This window comes from Dromiciops gliroides, chromosome X (assembly GCF_019393635.1).
Source record: "Dromiciops gliroides isolate mDroGli1 chromosome X, mDroGli1.pri, whole genome shotgun sequence".
NCBI lineage: Eukaryota > Metazoa > Chordata > Mammalia > Microbiotheria > Microbiotheriidae > Dromiciops > Dromiciops gliroides.
In genome coordinates this window covers 23,144,161-23,168,735 of record NC_057867.1, presented here as the reverse complement: position 1 = coordinate 23,168,735, position 24,575 = coordinate 23,144,161, and the positions used below count along the sequence as shown (strand labels likewise).

The 24,575-nt window shown below is 43.5% G+C and overlaps 1 protein-coding gene across 4 annotated transcripts in view; it reads right to left on the bottom strand.

Moving 5' to 3' along the window:
* The window catches only part of TBC1D8B (TBC1 domain family member 8B), a 103,045-nt gene that overhangs the window by 16,147 nt on the left and 62,323 nt on the right, over positions 1 to 24,575 (bottom strand). For all 4 annotated transcript variants that reach the window (XM_043974412.1, XM_043974413.1, XM_043974414.1 and 1 more), the window contains 12 exons: positions 20,716 to 20,923; positions 19,660 to 19,827; positions 14,594 to 14,743; positions 13,872 to 14,022; positions 12,802 to 13,016; positions 10,766 to 10,883; positions 8,990 to 9,275; positions 7,438 to 7,567; positions 5,792 to 5,890; positions 3,635 to 3,703; positions 3,248 to 3,488; positions 844 to 909 (listed from right to left, as the gene is read on the bottom strand). In XM_043974412.1, coding sequence (XP_043830347.1) covers positions 844 to 909; positions 3,248 to 3,488; positions 3,635 to 3,703; positions 5,792 to 5,890; positions 7,438 to 7,567; positions 8,990 to 9,275; positions 10,766 to 10,883; positions 12,802 to 13,016; positions 13,872 to 14,022; positions 14,594 to 14,743; positions 19,660 to 19,827; positions 20,716 to 20,923 — 1,901 coding nt within the window. The remainder of the gene's footprint in view (positions 1 to 843; positions 910 to 3,247; positions 3,489 to 3,634; positions 3,704 to 5,791; positions 5,891 to 7,437; positions 7,568 to 8,989; positions 9,276 to 10,765; positions 10,884 to 12,801; positions 13,017 to 13,871; positions 14,023 to 14,593; positions 14,744 to 19,659; positions 19,828 to 20,715; positions 20,924 to 24,575) is intronic.

The window sequence follows — 24,575 nt, the reverse complement described above, 5'->3', positions numbered from 1 at the left end:
ATATGTATGTGTATATGTGCATATATACATTTTATATACATATACATATTATATATATATACATACACACCAGATATTATTATTCAGCAGAATCCACAGTATTGATAATATCAGCAAAACAGTATTATTACGAACTTTAAGCCACAAGATGGAAATGGCCTTTTTATATTCAACTAACTGGTCATTCTAATAGCACCTGTTCCAATTGAACTATTCCTATAAGGATCAAGAGACAAGGTGGCGGGGCAGCTAGGTGGCGCAGTGGATAGAGCACCGGCCCTGGAGTCAGGAGGACCTGAGTTCAAATCCGACCTCAGACACTTAACACTTACTAGCTGTGTGACCCTGGGCAAGTCACTTAACCCCAATTGCCTCACTAAAAAAAAAGAAAAAGAAAAAGAAAAGAGACAAGGTGGCCTTAGAAACAGGAAGCTCTGTGTTCAAATCCTACCTATGACATATTCATTGTCTGACCTCAGGCCTTCCCTGGGTTTTAGTTTTCTCACCTGTATAATGAGGACAACTGGACCAAATGTATGGCCTCAGGAGGTCCCTTCCAGCTCTCAATCTATCTGTGTGTGCCCTTGGGCAAGTCACTGAACTACCTTTGGCCTCAGTTTCCTCCCCTATGAAATGAGGGGCTTGGATTAGAAGACCTTTCATATTCTTTCCAGCTCGGGATCAATGGCCCTAGGATTTCAGTGCCCCAGACAACTCTCTCCAAGACTCCCGGTTGGTGGCACGGGCAGAGAGCATTTCCACTGAGGAGTGCTGCCTACTGCCCAAATTGTGAAAACGGGACTGATTTGACTTCTACAGCACTGGACATTATCCAAGTCATACCTGGTGGAATATGTAGCTTGAAAAGTAGCTTAAGCTTCTCAGTAAAACTTCCATTATACAGGATATCTGTCAAATTAAAAAAAAAACCAACCAAAAAGGAGCAATTAAAGAGGCCTGAAGCATTCATTTCAATGGCACATGCCCCCAGAAAACAATTCATCAATGCTCAGAGGAGCCCAGAAAGTTCATTAAGCTAGCAGTGATAAGTCAGAAGCCTCCTGTCATCGAAGCTAAGAGACAAACTCTCTGTGAGCCTCCTTGGACACTCTCAGCTTTCCTCCCCAAACAGAATTTCGTTAGAGTGAGGCCTCGTACCTTGTTTAAAAAAAAAAAAAAAAGAACAGACTTCTCGGAGCCTGCCTGGTCCCTGGGAGGGAGCTACCACAGCAGGGCAGTACAGCAAGGTCCCAGCACAGCAGGAGATTAGCCACTTGCCTGTGCAACTACTTTCTGCCCCTCTCCCCACTTCTCTGGTTTATGTGGTTCCTAAGCAGGTCACTGAACTGCAACAGTGCACGTCACTCTGGGAATATGGCAAGAGTTGCTTCCTCCCATAGCATATGAGTTATGGTACAAGGGGGCAGCTAGGTGGAGCAGTGGATAAAGCACTGGCCCTGGATTCAGGAGTTCCTGAGTTCAAATCCGGCCTCAGACACTTGACACTAGCTGTGTGACCCTGGGCAAGTCACTTAACCCCCATGGCCCCGCCAAAAAAAAAAAAATTAGTGAGTTATGGTACATAAAGGAGATGGAGTACTACGGTCCAGAACTCTTAGCAGCATAATGACCAACCATGACGCCAGAGGACTCCACGTGGAATTTGCCTTCCACCTCCTGATAGAGAGACTCAGGAATACAGAATGAGACAAAATACTTGTGGACATGGCCGACATAAAAATTCATCTCCATTGACCCTACGTGTGTGTAAAATGGGTTTTCTTTTTCTTATGTTCTCAGTGGAGGAGAAGGGGAGAGAAAGAACCTAGATCTTGGCCAATTGAAAGAAATAAAATGTATACTTTTAGAAAGAAGTTCAATAAAAAGAAGACCTTGGGGTTTTAGTGGATTGCAGCTATATTAAGAAAAAAAAGCTGTGAACCGTGTGTGTGTGTGGGTACACGTACACATCCATCTACACACACCACTAGATAACCTGTTGAACAGTTTTCAGAAGAAATTCTAATGCTCAATCACCATGTGAAAAAATGCTTAAAATCACTAATAACAAATGAAATAACAAAGACCACTCTTAGATTTCACCTGATACCCATCAGATTGGTAAAGTCACAAAAGCTGGAATGGTGGAATTCCATAGGAAGAAATGTAATGTGCTGTGTTTTCTCCCCCCAAATCAACTTTCCAAGTATAGATAAGGTAGACAGAGCTAGACAAAAGTTTGTCTAAAAAGATCTGGAGGTCGCAGTGGCCAGCAAGCTCAATGGGAGTAAGCAGTGTGAGTGAGGAAGCAGCTAATCTGCACAGCTTCCAAGCCCAGAGGCCTTCAGTTAAGGAAGGATGCTGCTAAGTTGGAGAGTGTCCAGAGGAGGCTAGACGAACTGGGGAAATGTCTTGGAGTTTCTGTCATATGAGGATCACCTGACAGAAGTAGGGAGGTTTAAAATGGGGAAGAAGAGACTCAGAAGGGACTGAAGTACTGTCTTAAAAGACTGTCATGTAAAATATGGACTTCTTTCCCCCTGTTTGGCCCTAGAGTGAAGAACCAATAATGGAGGGAGGCAGATTTCAGCTCAATCTAAGAAAGAATTTCCTGATAATTAGGTACCCTCAAAATCGAATGGGCCTCCCCAAGAGAAAGTGAGTTTGCCCATCAGGAACTCTTCAAGTTGTGGCTGCATAACGAGTTATTGGGATTTAAGCTTTGGGCAGGGGTTGGTGCCACCTTCCAACTCTAGATGGCTACTGAAGGCCCTTCCAAACCTGGGAATCTGTGGTCCTTAAATGGGGCTCTGGAAATGTAGAAAAAATAGTAAAGGGCCACTAAAATGGGAAGGAACGTAGCCTCAAGTGTCCAGATCCAATGAGATAATATTTGTAAAGCACTTTGCGAACATTAGGGTGCTAGGGACATGCTAGCTATGATTACTATGGTGGTTGTTATCATAATCATCATCATCACTGTCATCTGTGCCTTGGCTATCCTACAAGTCTAGGATTCCTTTAGTTTTTTTTTTCTTTAGAAATAGAACCAGCTCTTGGGAGCAGCTAGGTGGCGCTATAGTGGATGAAGCACCGGCCCTGGATTCAGGAGGACCGGAGTTCAACTCTGGCCTTAGACACTTAACACTTACTAGCTGTGTGACCCTGGGCAAGTCACTTAACCCTCTTTGTCCCACCAGAAAAGAAAAAGAAAAAAGAAATAGAATTGGCTCTGATGTTCTCCTACCAAATGCACAGGAGAACTCTTTGAAGTTGATAAGGCAGTCAGAGTTTTCATCCAGCAATCGGAAGGTCCAGAGTGCCAAGCAATCCCGGTTGGCAGAATAAGCCCAGGGACTCAAGAGATGATACAGTATTCGGAACTGCTGGCAATCAATCTGATACTGCTCCAAGTACGGCAAGCTGGGGTCATGGTGCCTGAGGGTGGTGCTGGTCAAATTCCAGTAACAAGACAAAAAGTGCTCTCTCTGTCAAGACAATGAAAGGTATCACAGCAGAGGACATTGTGAATGAACTCAATCTTATTAAAAACAGCAGAATATTGCATTAAAGCAGAAGCAGCTCAGGACACCGATAAAATTCACCTGTTTGTCAATTAGAAAGCTAACATTACCTTAAAGATGTCATAAAGTTCTTCTAATTCACGAAGGCCGAATTTGACATCCTGTGATACAACCCGGAGCTTAAAAGAGATGGAGGGAAATTAGTGACAAAGGAGCTCAACCGCTTGGAAGCCGGCAGTGGCAGCGCTGGTTACTGGCAACATGTACTTCTCTCTTATGAACAGTGGCCATTTTAAAAGTCATCCAGAAAGCCTGTGATCAAACACTTCAAAGGCCATAGGAGATCTGGGCTGGAAAACAGAACCCTTCAGGAAACAGTTTAGAAAAGGTGTAATTGTATCCCACTTCACAAAGGCTACGCCAAATGAGAGCATAAACAAGGGGGCACAAAGCTAATGGAGTCGCTGAATTATTTATCTGCATGCTGAGCCTGGGACCTGTGGAGACGTGGCCTAACGTCTCTAGGGACTCAGTCTTGAAGCAAGTTTAGTCTTGCAATATTATAAACTGACCCTATCTTCAGAACATTTTTTTCTTGGTTATAAATTATTGAATCGAGAATGATGGGTCAATTTAAAAATACTTGACCAGAAGGCCCCTTCTCACTGGGGTCACAGAGTAAACAGAGGTCTGGCCTGGGAGTTAGGAACACCTGGGTTCAAATTCTGCCCTGGGCAAGTCAACCTCTCTGAACCTAGGTTTTCTCATTGATAAAAATGGGAATAGGCCAATAGCCACAGCCCCAACATCTCAAGGTTTGATGTGAGGCCCAAAGGAAATCATAGGTGAAAAGTATTCTACTAAGTTGTTGTTTTTTCCGGGGCAATGAGGGTTAAGTGACTTGCCCCGGGTCATACAGCTGGTAAGTGTCAAGTGTCTGAGGCCAGATTTGAACTCAGGTCCTCCTGAATCCAGGACTGGTGCTTTATCCACTGCACCACCTAGCTGCCCCATCTACGAACTTTCAAGCACTATAGGTCAGTTAGTATAGTAGTTGCACCACCAAGAACAATTAGTGGTTTTCCTTTTTTTGGGGGGGGGTATGGGTTTAATTAATGATTTGTTTTAAAGAAAACATTTTATTACTACCTTTTGTTTTTATATCACCTATATTTCCTTTTTTGGTTTTGTTTTTTTGTGTGTGTGTTTTTGTTTGTTTTGTGAGGCAATGAGGTTTAAGTGATTTGCCCAGGGTCACACAGCTAGTAAGTGTCAAGTGTCTGAGGTCAAATTTGAACTCAGATCCTCCTGAATCCAGGGCCAGTGCTTTATCCACTGTGCCACCTATTGCCCCTATCACTTATATTTCAAACGTATCTCTCTTCCCAGCTCCCCCTAGAAAACTAGCTCTTATAAGAATAAAAAAGAAGGGAAAATCAGTTTGGCAAACCTAACCAAAACCTTGAAAAAGTCTGCCATTATATGCAGTGTTCATTGGTCCTCTTCAAAATCGAAGGATGAACAACAAAATCAACCATACTGTCAGTTCCCCACTTCTTATATCTCTTCTTTGGGGCCAAGCTTAGTCATTATAATTTCAAAGCATTTATGGTTTTTTTGGGGGGTGGTTGTATGGTTGTATTTTAAAGGATGGGTCTCCCTAGCTGGTCCAGGCTGGAAGTGTAGTGGGGGCTTATGGGCCAGATCCCGCTACTGATCAACATTAGAACTTTGTTTTTTTGGCACTGTGCCACTTAGCTGCCCCCTCAACATAAGAACTTTGACTTATTCTGTTTCCAGCCTCTGCCCAGGCAACCTGGTTCCCCCCTTCCCTGGGGCTCACCACACTGATGCCAGACTGGACACCTGATCAGCTCAACCCACTGCAGCCCTGTGTGGAGCCACCTCCACTGTGTCCAGAACATTCAGTTCTGAGCCAAAAGCATTTATTTCTTCAGCAGCATGACTAAGTCGGGGTCTCACTGAAGAGCCCCCAATACAAATGCCATCCCTGAATGCCTATATTCCTGAGCTACAGCTGTGCCGGCCAGATCATACACAAAGGGTTGCTAATAACCTGCATGGCAGCCAGAAGGGGACAAATAGTTCATTTCCTCTCAAAGAGTTTCTCCAGACAGTTCTCAAAGCCCCAGAAGCCCCAGAAAGTCTTGTCCTTTTCATTTGTCCTCCCACGGAATGACTGTCTTCCAAAGATGCCAAAGGAGAAAGCGCCACATTGTGCGGCTTCATCTCCTCCGCCCACTTACCACATTCTGCTTTGTGGTTTCCTCAAGCACCTGGATCACATACAGCCGACTTCTCCTGCGCATGCTGTACACATCCTCGTAGCGAATTGCGCCGTATTTCTAGAAGAAGAATGGCAGCCTTTCACAAAGGACTCAATAACAAGATAAATGACTTGGTGTTCATTGCTCAAGTTCTACCTAAGTTTCAACTTCCCCAAGTTCCAGTTTTCTCTCTCTACCATGGTCTAGACAAGAATTCTGGTACCTGGGCGAGGGGGAACGGCAAGAGGAGGCTAAGCTAGAGTGCTGACATATGAGCTCTCTTGTGTAGGGTCAAGACAGATTGCACAAAGAGGTTATGGGAGTTGTGGAGGTTAAGGAAGTGAGAGATCAGGGCATCTGAAGGAGCCATGTACTAAATATATTGGGGAGGGAGATGACTTGGAGGGCCATGGATGTCAGCAAGATGGATCTGGAGGGACTAGAATGAGCTTTTTTTTTGGTAAAGCAATTGGGGTTAAGTGATTTACCCAGGGTCACACAGCTAGTAAGTGTCAAGTGTCTGAGGCCGGATTTGAACTCAGGTACTCCTGACTCCAGGGCCGGTGCTTTATCCACTGAGCCACCTAGCTGCCCCTTGACTATTACTTATATGGAAGGCCAATGCAATTGATCCCAGGCATGTGATGTCTGCCCAGGGCCTATGGCCAAGGGAAAGAGGTGTGAAATACTCTATTCCATGGGAGTTCACCCCAGAAAAGTGAGCCCTGGATTTTGGTATGTGGTGAGGGGAGGTACGGGGGAAACCTGGAGAACTAACCTGTAAGGCAGGTGGTGCTAGGAGTGGGGGATAGGAGGCATGTGGAAAGCGGGAGGCATGTGGAGAGCATGCTCCTGGGATAATGCTTCTCATTCCTAGTTCCTGATTTGCTTCATATAATTACTGAGGAGAATTCTGTTTATTACTCATCTAAAATTAAGTATAAGGATATTTAGGAAATGCACAGAATCTTTTAGGAGAAAGGTGTAATTTATTATCTTCTTTTACAGTAACTTAATATGGTTTAAATGCATTAACTTAATTGACTTTGTAAAAAAAGAAATAGACAAAGAACTTTGCTTTAATGGGAAGGGAGCTCAGCCAGAGGGATTTGCTGCCCTGCTAACAGTTTGTAGAGGTCATTTTTGAAAATGAAGTAGGCTTGGGGCAGCTAGGTGGCGCTGCAGTGGATAGAGCATCGGCCCTGGAGTCAGGAGTACCTGAGTTCAAATCCGGCCTCAGACACTTAACACTTACTAGCTGTGTGACCCTGGGCAAGTCACTTAACCCCAATTGCCTCACTAAAAAAAGAAAAGAAAAGAAAATGAAGTAGGCTTTGTTTTTTGGTGGGACAATGAGAGTTAAGTGACTCACAGAGCTAGTGTCAAGTGTCTGAGGCCAGATTTGAAGTCAGGTCCTCCTGAGTCCAGGGCCAGTGCTTTATCCACTGCAGCGCCACCTAGCTGCCCCCGGAGTTGGATTTTAACTGTTATTGAGAGTTGTATTACGGTTGTCTTTCCCTGGCACCTGGGCTAGCCACAGTGATTAGCAGGCACTATTCAGGTAACAAAGCACAGGCACAAACTATCAATATGCTGCATAACCAGTGTTACCATTGAGCACATACCTCATTTGCTTCTCTAATCAAATCTGTGATATCCACTTTGGTCTGATGGCTTTTGGCATCACTTGTAGTTGAGCCCTGTTGAACAGTCGAAGGCAATGGACTGTCCTTGTTAGTGACATTGTCGAAGAACCTGGTTAAAGGGAATATTAGTGTCAGAGTTCATGGGACACAACTTACTACAATAGAACAAACGATATCTGGTTGTTGCCCTCTTTTGCGACAGTAGCTTTGCTCTCCTCATGAAGAATAGATTCTCTTTCCTACCTACGGAACTTTGCTTGGGCTGTTTGTCTAGCCTGGGGTGCCCTACGCTCCCTTCTCAGCCTACACGTGTACTCCTCGTCCTTCAAAGCTCAGATTGAGGCCTATCTCTTCTCCGAGTCTGAATTCTGCTTCTTGTCTATACCATTCGATTTCAAGTCAACATTCATTTACTACATCTCTCCTAGGGGCCAAGGATACAAAGAGAAGCAACAATCAGTCCCTGTCCTCAGGGAGCTCTCATTCTAATGGGGAGACAGCTTGCCAACAACTCTGCCCAAACAAGCTCTAGATAGCATAGACTGGAGGCCATCTCAGAGAAAAGGCATGAAGATTAAGGAAGACCCGGAAAGGCTTCTTACAGATGGTGAGAGACTTCAAGGAAAGCAGAGGGATCACCAGTGAAAACATCCAGAGTCCAGAGATTGAGCATCTTGTGGAAAAAACAGGAAGGAGGCCAGTGTCACTGGCTCTCAGAGTACCAGTGGAGAGGACTAGAAGGAGGAGGAGATAGTGGGAGAGGCAAGTGATGAAGGACTTTAGAAGTAGGAATTATTTATTGATTTTAAGTCGTTTTCAGTCTTGTCTGATTCTTCATGATCGATCCCATTTGGGGTTTTCTTGGCAGAGACACTGGAGTGGTTTGCCATTTCCTCCTCCAGCTCATTTTACAGATGATGAAACTGAGTCAAACAGGGTGAAGTGATTTGTCCACGGCCACACAGCTAGGAAGTATCTGAGGCCAGATTTGAACTCAGGGACATGAGTCAGGCTCCAGGAGCAGCACTGCACGTACTATGGTGTCACCCAGCTTCAACAATAACAACAACAACAATTTCCTCTACTACAAACTCCCAGAGGACAGGATCTCCTGTGTTTTCTGTCTCCCAGCATTGTCCAGGAAAGGGGTGAGCATATTATAGTAGGTGCATCACCGATACTTAAGAGGATCCCAATGGCTTTGGAGGCAAGTGGTAGAAGGGATAATATTGGACTTGGAGCCAGAAAGACCTGAGTTCAAATTCAGCCTCTGCTACTTATTAGGTGTGTGACCCTGGGAAAGTCCCTTAATCTCTCTTGAGTCAGTTTCCTCAACTATAGAATGGGGGTAATAATAGCACTGATTCCCTGGGGTTTTTGTGAAGGTTAAAGAAGATGCACTTTGTACAATGCTTTGCAAACCTTCAAGCACTACAGAAATGCTAGCTCTTATCATTAGTCCTTTAAGATAAGGGAGTCAGGCAAGGTGATTTCTCCAATTCCCAGAGCACCCCGATGATTTGGCCCGTACCTGTTTAACACTGTGACAGCTTCAGCATCGTCTTTACACGTCAGCAGTTGTTCCATGTTATAGTCAAGCACTGCCAATCCCAGCTGTAAGATGGCCTTTATCCCATCATAGAAGAAACAGTCCACGACATTCACAGCACTTTCAATAGGAAGCACACTGATAAAGAGGGTGAGGAACCAGGAGAGGGAGATTGAGGAAAAGAAGGTCATGTCAGTCATGTGACTTGTCAGCTGAGGGAGATGCTCTCTGATCAGCTCCTCAAAGACCGCTTGATCCACCAAGGCACCTGTGGAGGAACCAAGAGATTTCAGACTGAGTGCCCTCGGGATTTAGAAGCCCCTTTTTTGGGGGTGAGGCAACTGGGGTTAAGCGACTTGCCCAGGGTCACACAGCTAGTAAGTGTTAAGTGTCTGAGGTTAAATTTGAACTCAGGTCCTCCTGAATCCAGGGCCAGTGTTCTATCAACTGCACCACCTAGCTGCCCCTAGAAGCCCTTCTTGACTTCATTCCACACAAGGGATTATTGACATGTTTTACGTGGCCCCAGGAGCCACAATGGGACCTTAAGACCCTCTCAGCTTGCCTCTGATCCATTACTAGTGTAAGGGGCTAAAATTCTAGCTAGTCTGTCTAAAATATCTAATGAGTAGTCGCCAATAAATTATAAGCTTTAGCAAGAGTTAGACTTTTAAGCATTCATTAAAGAGAATAAGAATTTGGTGAAGAGAGAGAGAAAGGCCTAGATTCATCTATCTATCTTGGGGAGCTACATCTCTCCTGCTTCGCTCTCCAAGAGCGTCCTAGCAAAAAAGAGTGAGAGAGAGCCAGCCTCGCCCCCTCTTCCTCCCACAAGCAAACGCCACTTCCTGACGCCAAAGAAAAGCCACGTCTTGCCCTCAGGTGCCTTCTCCTCATGGCGGAGCTTTCCTACTGTAAGTCTCCAACAGGTGGCGTCATTCCAATAGTTACACTAGATATGGGACTATCTTGTCTCTCCTTCTTGGATTTTAAGCTTCTTGAGGTCAAGATTCAGTAAAACACCACAGGAGCTAATAAGTACAAGGCCACATACCTAGAAGCACATAATAAAGATGGACCATCCATGAATAACTTGAGCAAAGAAAAAGATCTTTCTCTTTGAGTTGACTATTATAGGCTGGCCATCTTTTGAGGAAAAGGTACTACCAAACAATGATCATTTTCAAAAGACACTTATTGGGAGGGGCACAGCTAGGTGGTACAATAGATAAAGCACCAGCCCCAGCTGGATTTAGGAGGAGCTGAGTTCAAATACGGCCTCAGACACTTGACACTTACTAGCTGTGTGACCCTGGGCAAGTCACTTAACTCTCATTACCCCACCAAAAAAACAAAAAGACACTTATGGATATCTATATGGTTCCACATAAATATGGAACTTTGAGCTCACTGATTATAAGCATTCCCCATACTCTGTCCAAACAAAAAAATCCCCAACAGCTCTGAAAATTTCATGTTGATACTGCATTAAAAGCTTGGGAATGGGCTTAGGACTTCCATTTTGTTAAGAAACAGATCTGGTTAGCACTTTTTAAAATTAAGGCAATATATTAAAGAAAAGATAAAATGAACACTAAAAGTCTCTCTCCTGCAAAGTGTGGTTCATGTGATATTTTAAAACTATTTGATTTCCTTTTTCATCTTCTACAACTTAAGCCAGCACTTTTATTTCCCTGGTCATTTGGTCTGAGTTTATTATTTCCGAAGAAGCAGGCATTCACTCTCAACATATTTTACCAATAATCCGGTGATTAAAATAATCAGGCAGCATCCGTTCACACACGGCAACCAGAAGCCAAAAGGCTGCTTCTTCTTTTGCATATAGAAGCAACACCGATGTCAAAATGTTCATTGCCTAAAATGGAAGGAAAAATACATATAATACCAAATCTGTTTCAAACAGCCATTATTGGGGGCAGCTAGGTGGCGCACTGGCCCTGGAGTCAGGAGTACCTGAGTTCAAATCCGGCCTCAGACACTTAACACACACTTGCTAGCTGTGTGACCCTGGGCAAGTCACTTAACCCCAATTGCCTCACTAAAAAATAAAAAAAAAATAGCCATTATTATCTTCTCCACAAAGGCAGATTTTCTTTCTAAGAATGATTATACATTTAATATTAAACAGCAATACAACCAATTCAACTTGCTTTACTACTATTTACATCTTGGGTTTTTTTGTTTTTTTGGGGTTTTTTTGCGGGGCAGTGGGGGTTAAGTGACTTGCCCAGGGTCACACAGCTAGTAAGTGTTAAGTGTCTGAGGTCGGATTTGAACTCAGGTACTCCTGACTCCAAGGCCGGTGCTCTATCCACTGCGCCACCTAGCCGCCCCTTATTTACATCTTAATAACTGAATTTCAAGGCATCAAATGTCATAACTTTCCGGTCATGCCCTTTAAGTCTCCATAAAGTTTCTCTGTCCATTTATTATGCTGTATTTTTCATTTTGAGATTTCTTGAGTCTTCCCATTTTTCCATTTTAATTGGCATTATCCTATTCCATCACACTAATGAAATTTAACCACTTTCTATTGTTAGACATTTAGGTTACTTCCAGTTTTTTGCAATTAGATAGCTTGTTGCTACCTTTGAACAGCTTAACTTTATTTTTTTTCTTGGCTAACAGTTTTCAGGTTACATTCCCAACAATGTAATGACTGGATTAGGGAGTGGGAGTGTCTGATTGTTTTTGCATCTTTGACATTACATTGCTAGACTGCTTTCCCAAAAGATTCGATTAGTTTGTAATTCCATTAGTGATGAATGAGTGTAACCTGTTTTTCCACAACCCCACCATCATTGAGTTTAATTAACTAGGCCAATTTGATAAGTACAAAGTGGCATCTCGGAGTTGTTTTAATTTATATGAGCTGTAAGAAATGAGAGACAAGGAATTTAGAGAAACTTGGGAAGATTATTAGTGAGGCTGAACATTTTCTCAAGGTTTTTTTTTAAATTTGTCTTTCAATCATATGAAAACAAAATTTTTATTTTTTATTTTTTTGCAGGGCAATGGGGGTTAAGTGACTTGCCCAGCGTCACACAGCTAGTAAGTGTCAAGTGTCTGAGTCTGGATTTGAACTCAGGTACTCTTGAATCCAGGGCCGGTGCTTTATCCACTGCGCCACCTAGCTGCCCCTGAAAACAAAATTTTAAAGATAGAAAACAAAGCCAGGTAGATCTGGAAGAGAAGAGGAAACACTAATACTCTTTGCATATAAAAAAAAACACAATACATTTGGGTTTCCTCTTCTGTAAATTGGTCAAATCCTCTGAACTTGTTGCATTACAGACAGGTAGAGATACCTGGCAGGCAGATGTGGATGGGAGACTGGAGTAGAGAGAAGAGATAAGGGCTGCATCTATAGATATGGAGGTTGTTTTCCTAGCAATTGTAAATAAAAATTCCCTGGGAATGGGCTGGGGAGGCAAAACAATTCAATAACCCAGTAGAAAAAGTATAGAAAGAGCCCAACAGATAGTTGTTGATTTACGCATTCAAATTCTATTTTGAGACCTATTAATGAACAGCTAGGATTAATTCATTTCATAGAAAAGGAAGCCAGGGACCAGAGAGCTAAAATGTCTTTTCTATGGATGCCTAAGTACACTTAGCTCTCCTGAAGTATCGCCCCTATAACACAGCCTTCCAATATGCACTATTAACTCCTACCTGGCTCCCATCCACCAATTTCAAATTAATGGAGTTGGGTTTTATGAGGCTTTATCTTTTGCAATATCGACAGAGTTGGCCTCTATTTGCAGCCATACCTGGCAGTAGCCAATTCTTGGGTTCCGGTATGCGTATGCGGTGAGTACCCGCCTCAATGCAGATATCCCAGTGTCACTCTGAAAGGCCGGGTGCTCAGGCAGGGAGCGCCGCAAGTCCCGTTCAATTTCATCAGTAGCCACTGTATAGGTCCCTAAGGACCGCTCGACCATGTCAGCATAATAGCCTGGGTTAGTAGTCATATCATTAATAGCACCTGGGAAAGTGAATATATTAGCATATAGAAGACAAGGAAGCTTCTGTTTTTGCAAATTCAACGAAGAACTGAATTCCACCAGCTTAAGTTTCCCCTTTGTACACAAGTCATTTTTCTTCTGGTGGGGATGGATGGGAGGTCTAGACCTCTGCAAGGAGTTCCCTCCACAAATTCAGATGGACAATGCAGACTGGTCTGCAGTGTAGTCTTTTTTTTTTTGTTGTTTGTTTTGTTTTGTTTTGTGGTTTTTTTTTTTTTTTTTTGGTTTTTTTAGTAAGGCAATTGGGGTTAAGTGACTTGCCCAGGGTCACACAGCTAGTAAGTGTTAAGTGTCTGAGGCCAGATTTGAACTCAGGTTCTCCTGACTCCAGGTGCTCTATCCACTGTGCCACCTAGCTGCCCCTGCAGTGTAGTCTTATAGAGTTGCCTGGGGCCCTGACAGTAAAGTGACCCACAAAGGCTCACAAAACCAGTGCGGGTCGGAGACAAAACTTGAATCCAGTGCTTCCTCCCTCATAAAACTGTGTCTCTGGCTCCGTCCCCACCCTAGCCCTAGAATACTGCTCCCAACTCCAAGGCCAGCTCTTTACCAATGACAACCCACCTGCCTCTTAAGTGCTCAGTTACTAGAGTAATGTTTGGGCAACAGAAAAACAACAACAAAAAACAACCCATGGGTTTATTTTATTTGAGAGGCAGGAACCCCACCCAATAAGAAGATGTTTTCATGAGCTGGACTTGACTTGCTTTGGACACTAGGAGTATTTTTATTTAGTTGCTACATATTCTACCTACGATATTAACTTTCTCAGTAATTGGCAAAGGATGTGTGTGTGTGTGTGTGTGTGTGAATACCTGAAAAAAGCAACCACAGTTCTCCTCTTAAAGTCTCAGGAATACCCCTCACAACCAAGTCTCGAGTCTTTTTTGTACGGAACATGCTAACGCCACGGCCATATTCCACAAAGAGTATATTCCATGATTGTTCCTTCATCTTCTCTTTCAGCTATAAGAGAAAACTCAAAGCAACTAAGCATGACAGGAAGAGACAGCCCAAGACCTTTACTGTGCTCCCCGACATTAAACTGTAATCAAAACCCTGGATGGAGCTCAAGACTGAGCAAGGTCAATATGAGCCCTCCTCTTTGGAAGGGTAAAGACTCACTAGAAAAAAATTCAGTGGCTCTGATCTTACCTCCCTGATGCATTCTTTGTCCCTTGGGTAGGTCATTGAGGAACAAAGAAACAAATGAATGGGGAAAGCACGCCATGAAGTGATATAAAAATGCAATTATTATTATTATTATTTGATTTAGGCAAAACACATCCTGAATCCTTTGGTTCCCCCTTATCACCTCAACCACTAGGAAGATAACTATCCAATTCTGCGGATGAGCAGAGTTATTATTCCACAGCTAGCTTTCATTGCTACTCCTTAGTACATGACAGAATTACATGGGTCAGATGGGAGGGAATTTGAGCTCTCAAAAGGAAGACTCTTCCATTGTGGATCGGCTACCTCTTCATTTTCAGACATCTATCTCTGCTCTTAGATTTTTCAAGGTCTGTTCTCTTACCATTTTGGAATCAAGATTCTCCAGATCTTGAGGGTGGAATTCTGTCATTAAAGCTTGTGTGCTCACAGTCTTACTGCAATCTTTCTGTCCCATCAGAGAGGGCTCCTTAGAAGAGTGCCCTGAGCTCCCGGGGTCAGGACTGGGGACAGGCTACAAAAAAGAGTCAGAATGTGACCAGGATGACCCGAGTACTTTCCAATCTCTATGAGAGAAACAATTTTCAAAATTCTAGTTTGACTGTAAACCACAATACAGAAAATACCTTTCTAATAATAAATAAGCTATAATCAGAGATTGTCTTCTCCTCCTCTGGGCTATCAGGCCATGATGGTATCTATCTAATTAATTTCAGGGCACAGTGAAATTTAATTAGCAAACAGGCTTTTTACCAGCTGAGAGACTCAGAACCAAACAAAAGTCACTTCGGTATTAGGAAGTGTTACGTTTCCTAGCAGCAGGCGGGGAGGTGAGGGGGGCAGTCTACTGGGACAAAGCGGAATGCAAGATGAGGCAGAAAGGAAAATTCTAACTAAAAACTAAATATGTCACTAGACTTGTGGTACTGTCTTAACCATCAGTGAGCAAAAGCTAAGCCAGATGATTTTTAAAAAAAGGTTTCATTGATGTCTTTTGTCTTTACATCATAATCATTTCAGTGGTAGGGGACCCTTCTCCTCACCCCAGACTGAAACCTCTCTCATGACAAAGAAAACCAATGGAGCACAATATGCAATGGTAATGCACCATCCTGCTCCAGGAGTTCCCTGTCTCTCAGCCACAGATTTCACTGTCTTTCCTCTGGGACTCACAATGGTTTTTCACTTATTCAGAGTTTAGCTTCCTGGTAGAGACATTTTCAATTACATTGCTGTAATCATTGGATATGTTAGTCTTTGGGCTCCACGTATTTCCTTCTGCATCAATTTGTACAGACTTTCCCATGTCCCTCTGAGCTCCTCGAATTCACGATTCCTTACTACAAAATCATATTGTTACATTTGTTAACTGTAGTGCTGGGTTTGGGGGACTGTTCCTCATTGGAGGTGCACTTTGCTGCCACGAAGAGTGATGCTGCTCTCCAGCTGCCCTCTGCTTCTGTCTCTGACTTCCCACTGGCATAAGCCAAGCAGCGGGATTGCTAGGTAAAGGGTATAATGCAATTTAATCTCATTTCTTGCATGATTCCAAACTGCCATTGAGACCCAATTCATTTCTTTAAAAGCAGTACTCGATAATAATTATCGACTTAACTGGTAAATGCCATTAACGTCTAGCTATTTTAGCATGGAATACTATTTTTGTTTATAAATAAGGAGCAGAAAATTCAAGGTTGTCATTCAGCTTTCAGGCACAACACACGCCTTATTTAGCATTCGGGCCACCTGGTGGCAGTGTTTCCTAACCAGAGAAATTATGGTGAGCGCTGGCTTGAAATTGCAAACCTAAATTAAATTGAACTCAACAAATATTTCAAAAAATAAAAATAAAAAAGGTTTCAGTGCCTGACTCAGTTCTTCCCTCTTCCTCATTTCTTGCCTTCAAACTAAGGGACTTCAGCATTCAGATGAATGCCCCGTCAGATGCCCTGACTTCCGGTTTTCATATTTCCTCCACTACCCTCAGAGCAAGTCACATCCTAGACCCTGCCATCAACCATAAGTAGTCCATTTCCATATTCATCGACTCTTTACCATTGCATTTCTTGCTACGTCTTACAACATTTAACCCTGTTCTTCGTTCTCATAGTGACCTCTAGTTCTCCAGCCCTCAATTTTTCCCCAGGCCACATTACCCCTAATTATGTCCTCCCTTCCCTATCTTGACCCCACCCCCACCAAGTTATACCAACTCAACTTTGTACTACCCTCCACCCCTGACTCTTTTGCCCTATCACTGACCAGGTCTTGCCAAGATCCAACCCTGAATTACTCCCACCATCTGCCACCTTTGCTCCTATTCATGTGCTACTGAACAGAGAAGGAGAAAGATTGTGAAGCTGGGTTGACTGGGTCCACCACAAATTTATGTTATACCATCTCAACTGGACCCTTGCTGCAACAAGGCAAATATCCTCTTCCTCTCTAATTGATTTGCTATCCCATGTTCTGCCATTGCTGTTCCAAACCTTGTCTCTCTTCAAGCCTCTGGCTTTCTCAGCTTGAAGACCTTATTTCATATTTCACTGAAAAAAACTAAGCCTATTTGCTGAGAGCTCCCTCGTTTCCTCTCTTCTTCATTTCCCATTAAATCAGACATCTTCTTCCACTATATGATGCTCCACTCCAGTCTCAGATGAAGATGAAGCCCTTTCTTTCCAAGAAAAGCCCCTCTACATGCACCCCAAATCCCATCCCTTCGCAGCTTCTCCAGCAAATCATCCCTTTCATCTCCATTCTTTCTCCCAATCCATTGGTCCTTCAAATGCTGCTCACAAATGTGCCTGAGTCAAGTCAAGAAGCACTTATTAAGTGCCTACAATAATGATGATGATGATAATTAACATTTATATACTATTGCTCACAATGTACCAGGCACTGGGGATCTAAACACAAGCAGAAACAAAGCCAATCCCTGCCGTTAAGGAACTTACATTTAAATGGAGGGAAAAGCCAGCAAAAATGAGCTGCAGGGGACAGGGGGAAGGAGGTAAACCAAGTCAGCAGTTCAGCCAGGAGAGGTGGTAGGCCTGGATCTCCCCCTTAAATTGGAGGATTGGGGAGGAACCAAACAAACAAAGGCCGCAGGGCTGGAGGGTACTTCCAACGTGAGACTTAGTCCTGAGTTGGGAGTGAGTTTCCAAGGATCAAAGGTTTCCTTTCAACCCTGAAAAAATCCTCACTTTATCTGAACATATCCACTAGCTATTATCCTATTTCTCTCTCTCTCTCTCTCTCTCTCTCTCTCTCTTTTTTGCAGGGCAATGAGGGTTAAGTGATTTGCCCAGGGTCACACAGCTAGTAAGTGTCAAGTGTCTGAATCCAGATTTGAACTCAGGTCCTCCTGAATCCAGGGCTGGTGCTTTATCCACTGCAGAGCCACCTAGCTGCCCCCCCATCCTATTTCTTTTCTCCCATTCCTGGGAAAATATCTTGAGTTGAGAATTGGTGCCTCCACTTCCTCTCGTTCTCTGATCTTTTCACTCCATGCAAACATCTCTCGTCAAAATCACCCGTGCCAAATTTTAGTTGTCCAATCTAGTGGCCTCTTCTCAGTCCTCATCCTTCTTCTGATTTCTTACTTCTGGATGCTACTCTTCTCTAGGTTTGGGGGATACTGTTCTCTCCTGGCTGCCTGTCTGCTTGTTCCTCACCCTGGTCAAGCCCTCTGTGGGTGGCCCCGAGGCTCTGCCCTTGGCCCCATTCTCTTTTACTGGGGGATCATGATCTTTTTGGGGTCATGGACCCCTTGGGCGGTCTGGTGAAGCCTATTCTCAGAATAATATTTTTAAATGAATCAAATAAAATATACTAGGTTACAAAAGAAAATCAATTCTACTGAAACACAGTTATCAAACAATTAGGAAAAAACACCACAAGTTCACAGATCCCTGGTGGAAAATCATTGCTCTGTATTATCTCCTTTGGTGATCTCATCAGCTCCCACAGGTTCCATTATCATCTCTATGAAGATGGTCTGGGATCTGCACAGAGATCCATATATCTGTCTGTAGACCCTCTGCTGAGATATGGCTGTGTTTTCTCTAAGAAAACCAATGTCCTACAGACGTCTCAAACTCAGCATGTGCAAAACAGAATTCATTATCTCTGCTCCCTCCCTGTTCCCTTTCCCCAAACCCTTTCAGCCTTTGGGACTTCCCAATCCCTTGACCAAATTTGTGGACAGAATGTCAGGGAGCTAGCTGTAGGAACAGAAAAGAAGGTGGGGGGGTGGGGTAGTCACAGTGAAAGAAGGGAATAACCAATGGATAGATAGGTTCCAGCACTATGTATGGACGCCCTGGGGAAGGATGGAACCCAGGAGAAGAGCAGCATGTGAAGGGCTTACAAGATTTTTTTAAATGTCTTGGGGCAAGTAGGTAGTACAGTAGATAAAGCACTGGCCCTGGATTCAGGAGGACCCAAGTTCAAATCCAGCCTCAGACACTTGACACTTACTTTCTGTGTGACCTTGGGCAAGTCACTTAACCCTCATGGTCCTGCAAAGGGGAAAAAAAAATTTCTTGGAGGGGGTGGGGATGGAAAGCAGTTTGCCAAGAACATTAAAGAAACATTTTTTTAAAATGTCTTTATATTTCTGGAGTTTTGCAAAGTGCCTAGCACATAGTAGGTGCTTAATAAATGCCTTGTTGATTGACTGAGGACATGGATGGACTGCAATATGCACTGTTGGAGGGAATGCCCATTTTGATGCACTCACAAATTAATCCAACTATTAAATACTATGTTTTATGTTTTTGTAGCTGTAGCTTTGAAGATAAAAGGTGCTGTTACTGAAAGGCAGTGCGGTATAGTAGCTAGACTGCTAAATTTGGAATCTGAGGAACTATATTCAAATCTTGTCTTAGGCACTAGCTGTGTTGCCCTCAGACATATCACTATGCCTTCCTGAACCTCAGTTTTCTCATCTGTAAAATGGAGATAGCAATAACACCTACCTCCCAGGGTTGTTGGCAGAAGCAAAGGAAACGATGGCCAGAAAGTACATGCAAGTCTTAGAGCACTATATTTGTCGTTCAGTTGTTTCAGTCGTGTCTGACTCTCTGTGACCCCATTTCGGGGTTTTCTTGGCAGTGATACTAGAGTGGTTGTCATTTCCTTCTCCAGATCATTTGACAGATGAGGAAATTGAGGTAAACAGGGTTAAGTGACTTGTTAAGGGTCACACAGCTAGTAAGTGTCTGAGGCTAGATTTGAACTCAGGAAGATAAGTCTTCCTAATTCCAGGCCTGGTACTCTGTGCACTGCAGTGCCACCTAGAGGCCCCAAAGCCCCATACACATGTCACTTAATATTACCACCACCACCACCATCATTATGATTACTTTTGGAAGGATGAAGCACCAGCCAACAGGACCCTGAGAAGAATGAGAGTTGCTATGTAATTACCTCTGTGCTAACATCCTGCTGGGGAATGGAAGCTGCTCCACACTTAAGTTTCAGTCTTGCCACAAGCTGCTCAAAGTCCCTGACGTCAGAGAATCGGAAGGCTTTCTTTCCCTTGACGCTAATGACGACTGACTGGCTAGAGTCATTCACCTTGTCTATAGCAAGGACCTGAAGAGAAAAGGCCAAACATGAGTCATTTTTGCCCCCTTATTTTTCACACAAAGCCTCGTAGGGAGGGTTCTCCTGGTTCTTTAGTGCAAGGATAGACCCTGGCATTGAAACCTCAATGCTGCCTTGCATAACCTTGGGCCAAGCCATTTTTTTTCTTGAGGAAGTTTTTCTGGTCTACAAAATATGGTGACAAAAGATGTCATTTGGCAGGATCCCCCGTCATGTGGGCCTGAATGTACTCCCTCCTTCCCTCTGTCTCTTAGAACCTGCTGGGGGTCTCCTTCTCTACCTGTCTCTTCTGTTTGCTTTTATGTGGACATGTCTCCCTCTGAAAGAATGCAAACTTCTTGAAAACAGAAATAGCTTCATTTTAGGGTAACTCTGTCCCCACTTCCTACCCACAATGCCTGGGACTTCAGAAATGCTTGGGGACTGATTCTGCCAAGGCTCACCAAGCCCTGGTTTTCTGTTCTAGTCTCTCCCCATTTGAACTGCACAGAGCAGGTGGGATAATGGCTCTTAGCTGGTGGGCATAGGGCCTGCCTCCCGCCACCCAGAATGGACAGAAAAGTGCTAAAGCTGGCTCAAGCTCACACCCTAACTAGTCAATTTCGGGACGTCACCCCTCTCATTAGGGAGGTGCTTCTCCCAGTACATGGGGAATGGAATAAACATGTATTAACTGTCTGCTATGTGCCAGGCATTGTGCTAAGCACTTGACAAATATAATCTCAAGGCACTGAGTTTCTAATGGGCAAACGCAGTTATTTTGCAGCACAATGATGAACTTAAATACAGAAATTAAGTTTGAAAGGGAAGCTCTTATCCAATTTTGAGCTGAAAGAAAAATGTTCTTTGGTCTGTAAAAGGCCTCTATTATCTTACCTCTCTTAGTGGAAGGACTACACTGCAGAGACTGGCATCATGACTGGCAAAACAGATGTAGTTTTCAAAAACACACATTCTCCCATGAGCACTCAAGTGGCTGGATGGGACCCGTAAGAAACATTCATGCACTTCTTTCAGGTTCTCTTCTTTGGGGAGCCTAAAAAATGAACTGAACTGCTCGCTGCGTGCCAGGTCCTCCATCGTTCTAAGGGACAAGAATAAAGGGTGGGTAGGGATTCAGCAGGTGAGGATGGACGAGGATGGACTCCAAAGCAGCTCAGTGGTGCAGGGGAGAAAGAAAGAAAGGGCCTGGAGTCAGGAAGGCCTGAGTTCAAATCCAGCATCATCTGCTTCCTAGCTATGTGATCCTGGGCAAGTCACTTCCTACTATCTGTCTCAGTTTCCTCCTCTGTAAAATGGGGATAATAAACAGAGTCTACCACCCAGGGTCATTGTGAAGATCAAATGAAATAATAATTGTTAAGCTCTGAGCACAGTGCCTGGCACATAATAGGTGCTTTATAAAGGCTAGCAATTATTATTATTATTACTTTTAAAAAAAACAGGGAGGGGCAGCTAGGTGGCACAGTGGATAAAGCACTGGCCCTGGATTCAGGAGTACCTGAGTTCAAATCCGGCCTCAGACACTTGACACTTACTAGCCATATGACCCTGGGTGAGTCACTTAACCCCCATTGCCCCACAAAAAACCCCCAAAAAACAGGGAACAAAATTCATAAAGGTGTAAAAAACATGGAATGGGGGGCAGTTAGGTGGCGCAGTGGATAAAGTACTGGCCCTGGATTCAGGAAGAACTGAGTTCAAATCTGGCCTCAGACACTTGACACTTACTAGCTGTGTGACTCCGGGCAAGTCGCTTAACCTTCATTGCCCCTCAAAAACAAACAAACAAACATGGAATGGCTAAGGAACTGGTGGGGGGGAGCACACTGATCTCAAAGGGTTACCTATGCAGGTTGACAAGAACTGTTTGTATAGAGTGTTGCTCCCTTCACAGGGTCTTCATTCAAAAAGGACTTATCCCGCCCTACTCTGCTTGGAGCTCTGAATGACACATGAAAAGACACAATCTGTGACCTCTGGGAGCTTACTATGGAGTATCAGAGACCACACTTGCATGAGACAATGAGATGGCAAAGGTCTGCATCACACCAATTAGGACCAAGAGGCCTAAAGTCCCTTAGAAACCAGCAAATCCACCCCTTCATTCAATAGACCGGGAAAGTGAGGCCCAGCTAGGGGGAAAGGACTTGCCTAAGGGCATGTAGCCTCCTTAATGTCAGAGGGAGAACTAGAACTCAGCTCTGATAAACCTCAGTTCATTAATGTTTAACACTGACACAGAGGAAGAAATGCTGGCTTAGGAACAAAAAATAAAGAAGAATGGCTACTTCTCTGCATTACAATGATCCAAGACAATAACACTCTCCACATCCAGAGAAAGAACTATGGAGTTTGAATGCAGATCTAAGCACACTATTTTCATTGGTTTTTTGTTTTTGTTTTTCTTTCCTGTGGTCTTTCCCTTTTGCTCTGATTCTTCTCTCACAACATGACTAATGTGGAAATATGTTTAACATGATTTTAATGTATAACCTATATCAGATTGCTTGCTGGCTTCTGGGAAGAGAGGGAAGAGGAACGATTTGGAATTCAAAATCTTACAAAAATGAATGTTGCGGGGCAGCTGGGTGGTGTAGTGGATAAAGCACCAGCCCTGGATTCGGGAGGACCTGAGTTCAAATTTGGCCTTAGACACTTACTAGCTGTGTGACCCTGGGCAAGTCACTTAACCCTCATTGCCCCTCCCCCCCAAAAAAGTTGATACTTTGCTGGGTCTAAGCAGTAGGTTGTTTCTTGTCCCCATCCCTCATTATAGGTTTTATAAGAGGTGCAATTCCTAGAACTCCAGAAGAGGATTCAGTGGACCTGGGCCAGCCCTGGGGTTGGCATGTACAGAACCCCGATTTGGAAGGACAGTTTGGCTCTGTCCCTTTGTGCTGGACCCTCATCAAGCATAATGGTAGTTTTCCTCCTTACCAAATCAGCCTTGGGGAAACCCCCTTCTCTCTGAGGAAAAGTCTGAATTTTAGTGGGTTGATTTGGGAGCCTGTGAAGAAGAGTTTTACCGAGGGAAGTGGGGCCCAGAGTGGATGGAATCTAGAGAAGAATGGCCCTGTCAACCATGCAGTCTACAAATTTGACATCATGTCTATCTTTGTGTCTCTCTCAAGGCGAGAGTTTGGTTTTGGTTTTTTTGGGAGGTGGGGGCAATGAAGGTTAAGTGACTTGTCCAGGGTCACACAGCTAGTAAGTGTCAAGTGTCTGAGGCCGGATTTGAACTCAGGTCCTCCTGAAACCAGGGCTGGTGCTTTATCCACTGCGCCACCTAGTGGCCTCCCCTTTTTTGGTTTTTGTGGGGCAATGAGGGTTGAGTGACTTGCCCAGGGTCACACAGCTAGTAAGTGTCAAGTGTCTGAGGCCACATTTGAACTCAGGTCCTACTGAATCCAGGGTGGGCATCACTTAGCTGTCCCCAAGAGTTTGGCTTTTATACAAAAGAGGAAATGATTTTTTTTCATGTTTGGTTTGTCTAATACACACACATGTGTGTATGTAGACACACAGTTATATATTATTTTTGGTTCTCTCGTTTTTTAGGACAGGGGAAAGTGCTAAATTGCATTGATCTGTGATTAAGGAACATTCCATATAATTTATGATACATTTCTATACTTGCAAAATTGTATCATTTTATGGGTATTAAAGAAAAAGCCTTTTATAAAATTACTATTTCTGGGGGAGAAAGAATGTTGAAACTATCTCTACATGTAATTGGGAAAATAAAATACTATTAAGAAAAAAATAGCTAGCACTGTTGTTGTTATTGTGAAGTTTTCAGCTGTGTCCGACTCTTCGTGACCCCATTTGGGGTTTTCTTGGCACAGATACTGGAATGGTTTGCCATTTCCTTCTCCAGCTCATTTTACAGATGAGGAACTGAGGCAAACAGGGTTCAATGACTTGCCCAGGGTCACATAGCTAGGAAATGTCTGAAACCACATTTGAACTCAGATCTTTGTGGTTTCAGATCCAGCTCTCCATGCACTGTGGCACCCCCCCCCCACACACACACACCTTCAAATAAAGAAATACTTCTTTCAGGGAGGAAGTATTAATAGGAAGAATATTTGCCTTAACATTCATTCAGTTTTATTTTCATTAAGTGCCTATCCAGAACCGGCGTGGCATCAAAGACAGGAAATGGGATGCTCAAGTTGGAGTCAGGAGGACTTAGGTTTGAACCAGATTTCTCTGGCAGACCACTGCAGGGGAAGAGTCAGGGAACAACTACCTGCATTAAGACAAACATTAAAAACCTGAATGGCCTATTCTTCCTCAGATAGCCCAGGGGAAGACAACCAGTGTTTCCTACCAGGCTGGTCTGTCTCATTCTTCCTTGCAACAAAATCTTTCCCAGTTGTGGCTCATAGATGAAACAGTTCAAAAGTCGGGTTTGAAACCTTCTGTCAGGGGCTGAATTATTAGAACTTTATATTCCTAATCAGTGAATATGGCCCCCACCTACCTTCTGAACAGCATTTTTCCTATCTGGCTATCAAAAATCTTTCATTTCTGCTTATCAAAAATTGAAGGTAAAACCTAATATACACAAAAGAGAACACATACTTGAAGGAGGAACAGGTGTTCAATAAACACAGTCATTTCATTAATTTATAAAGAGATCTAGGAATAACATGAAAAACAAATGGTTGTTTCGAGGCCCCTGAAAAGCTGGCAAATAGCATGCATATTAAACAATAACTTATACTCCT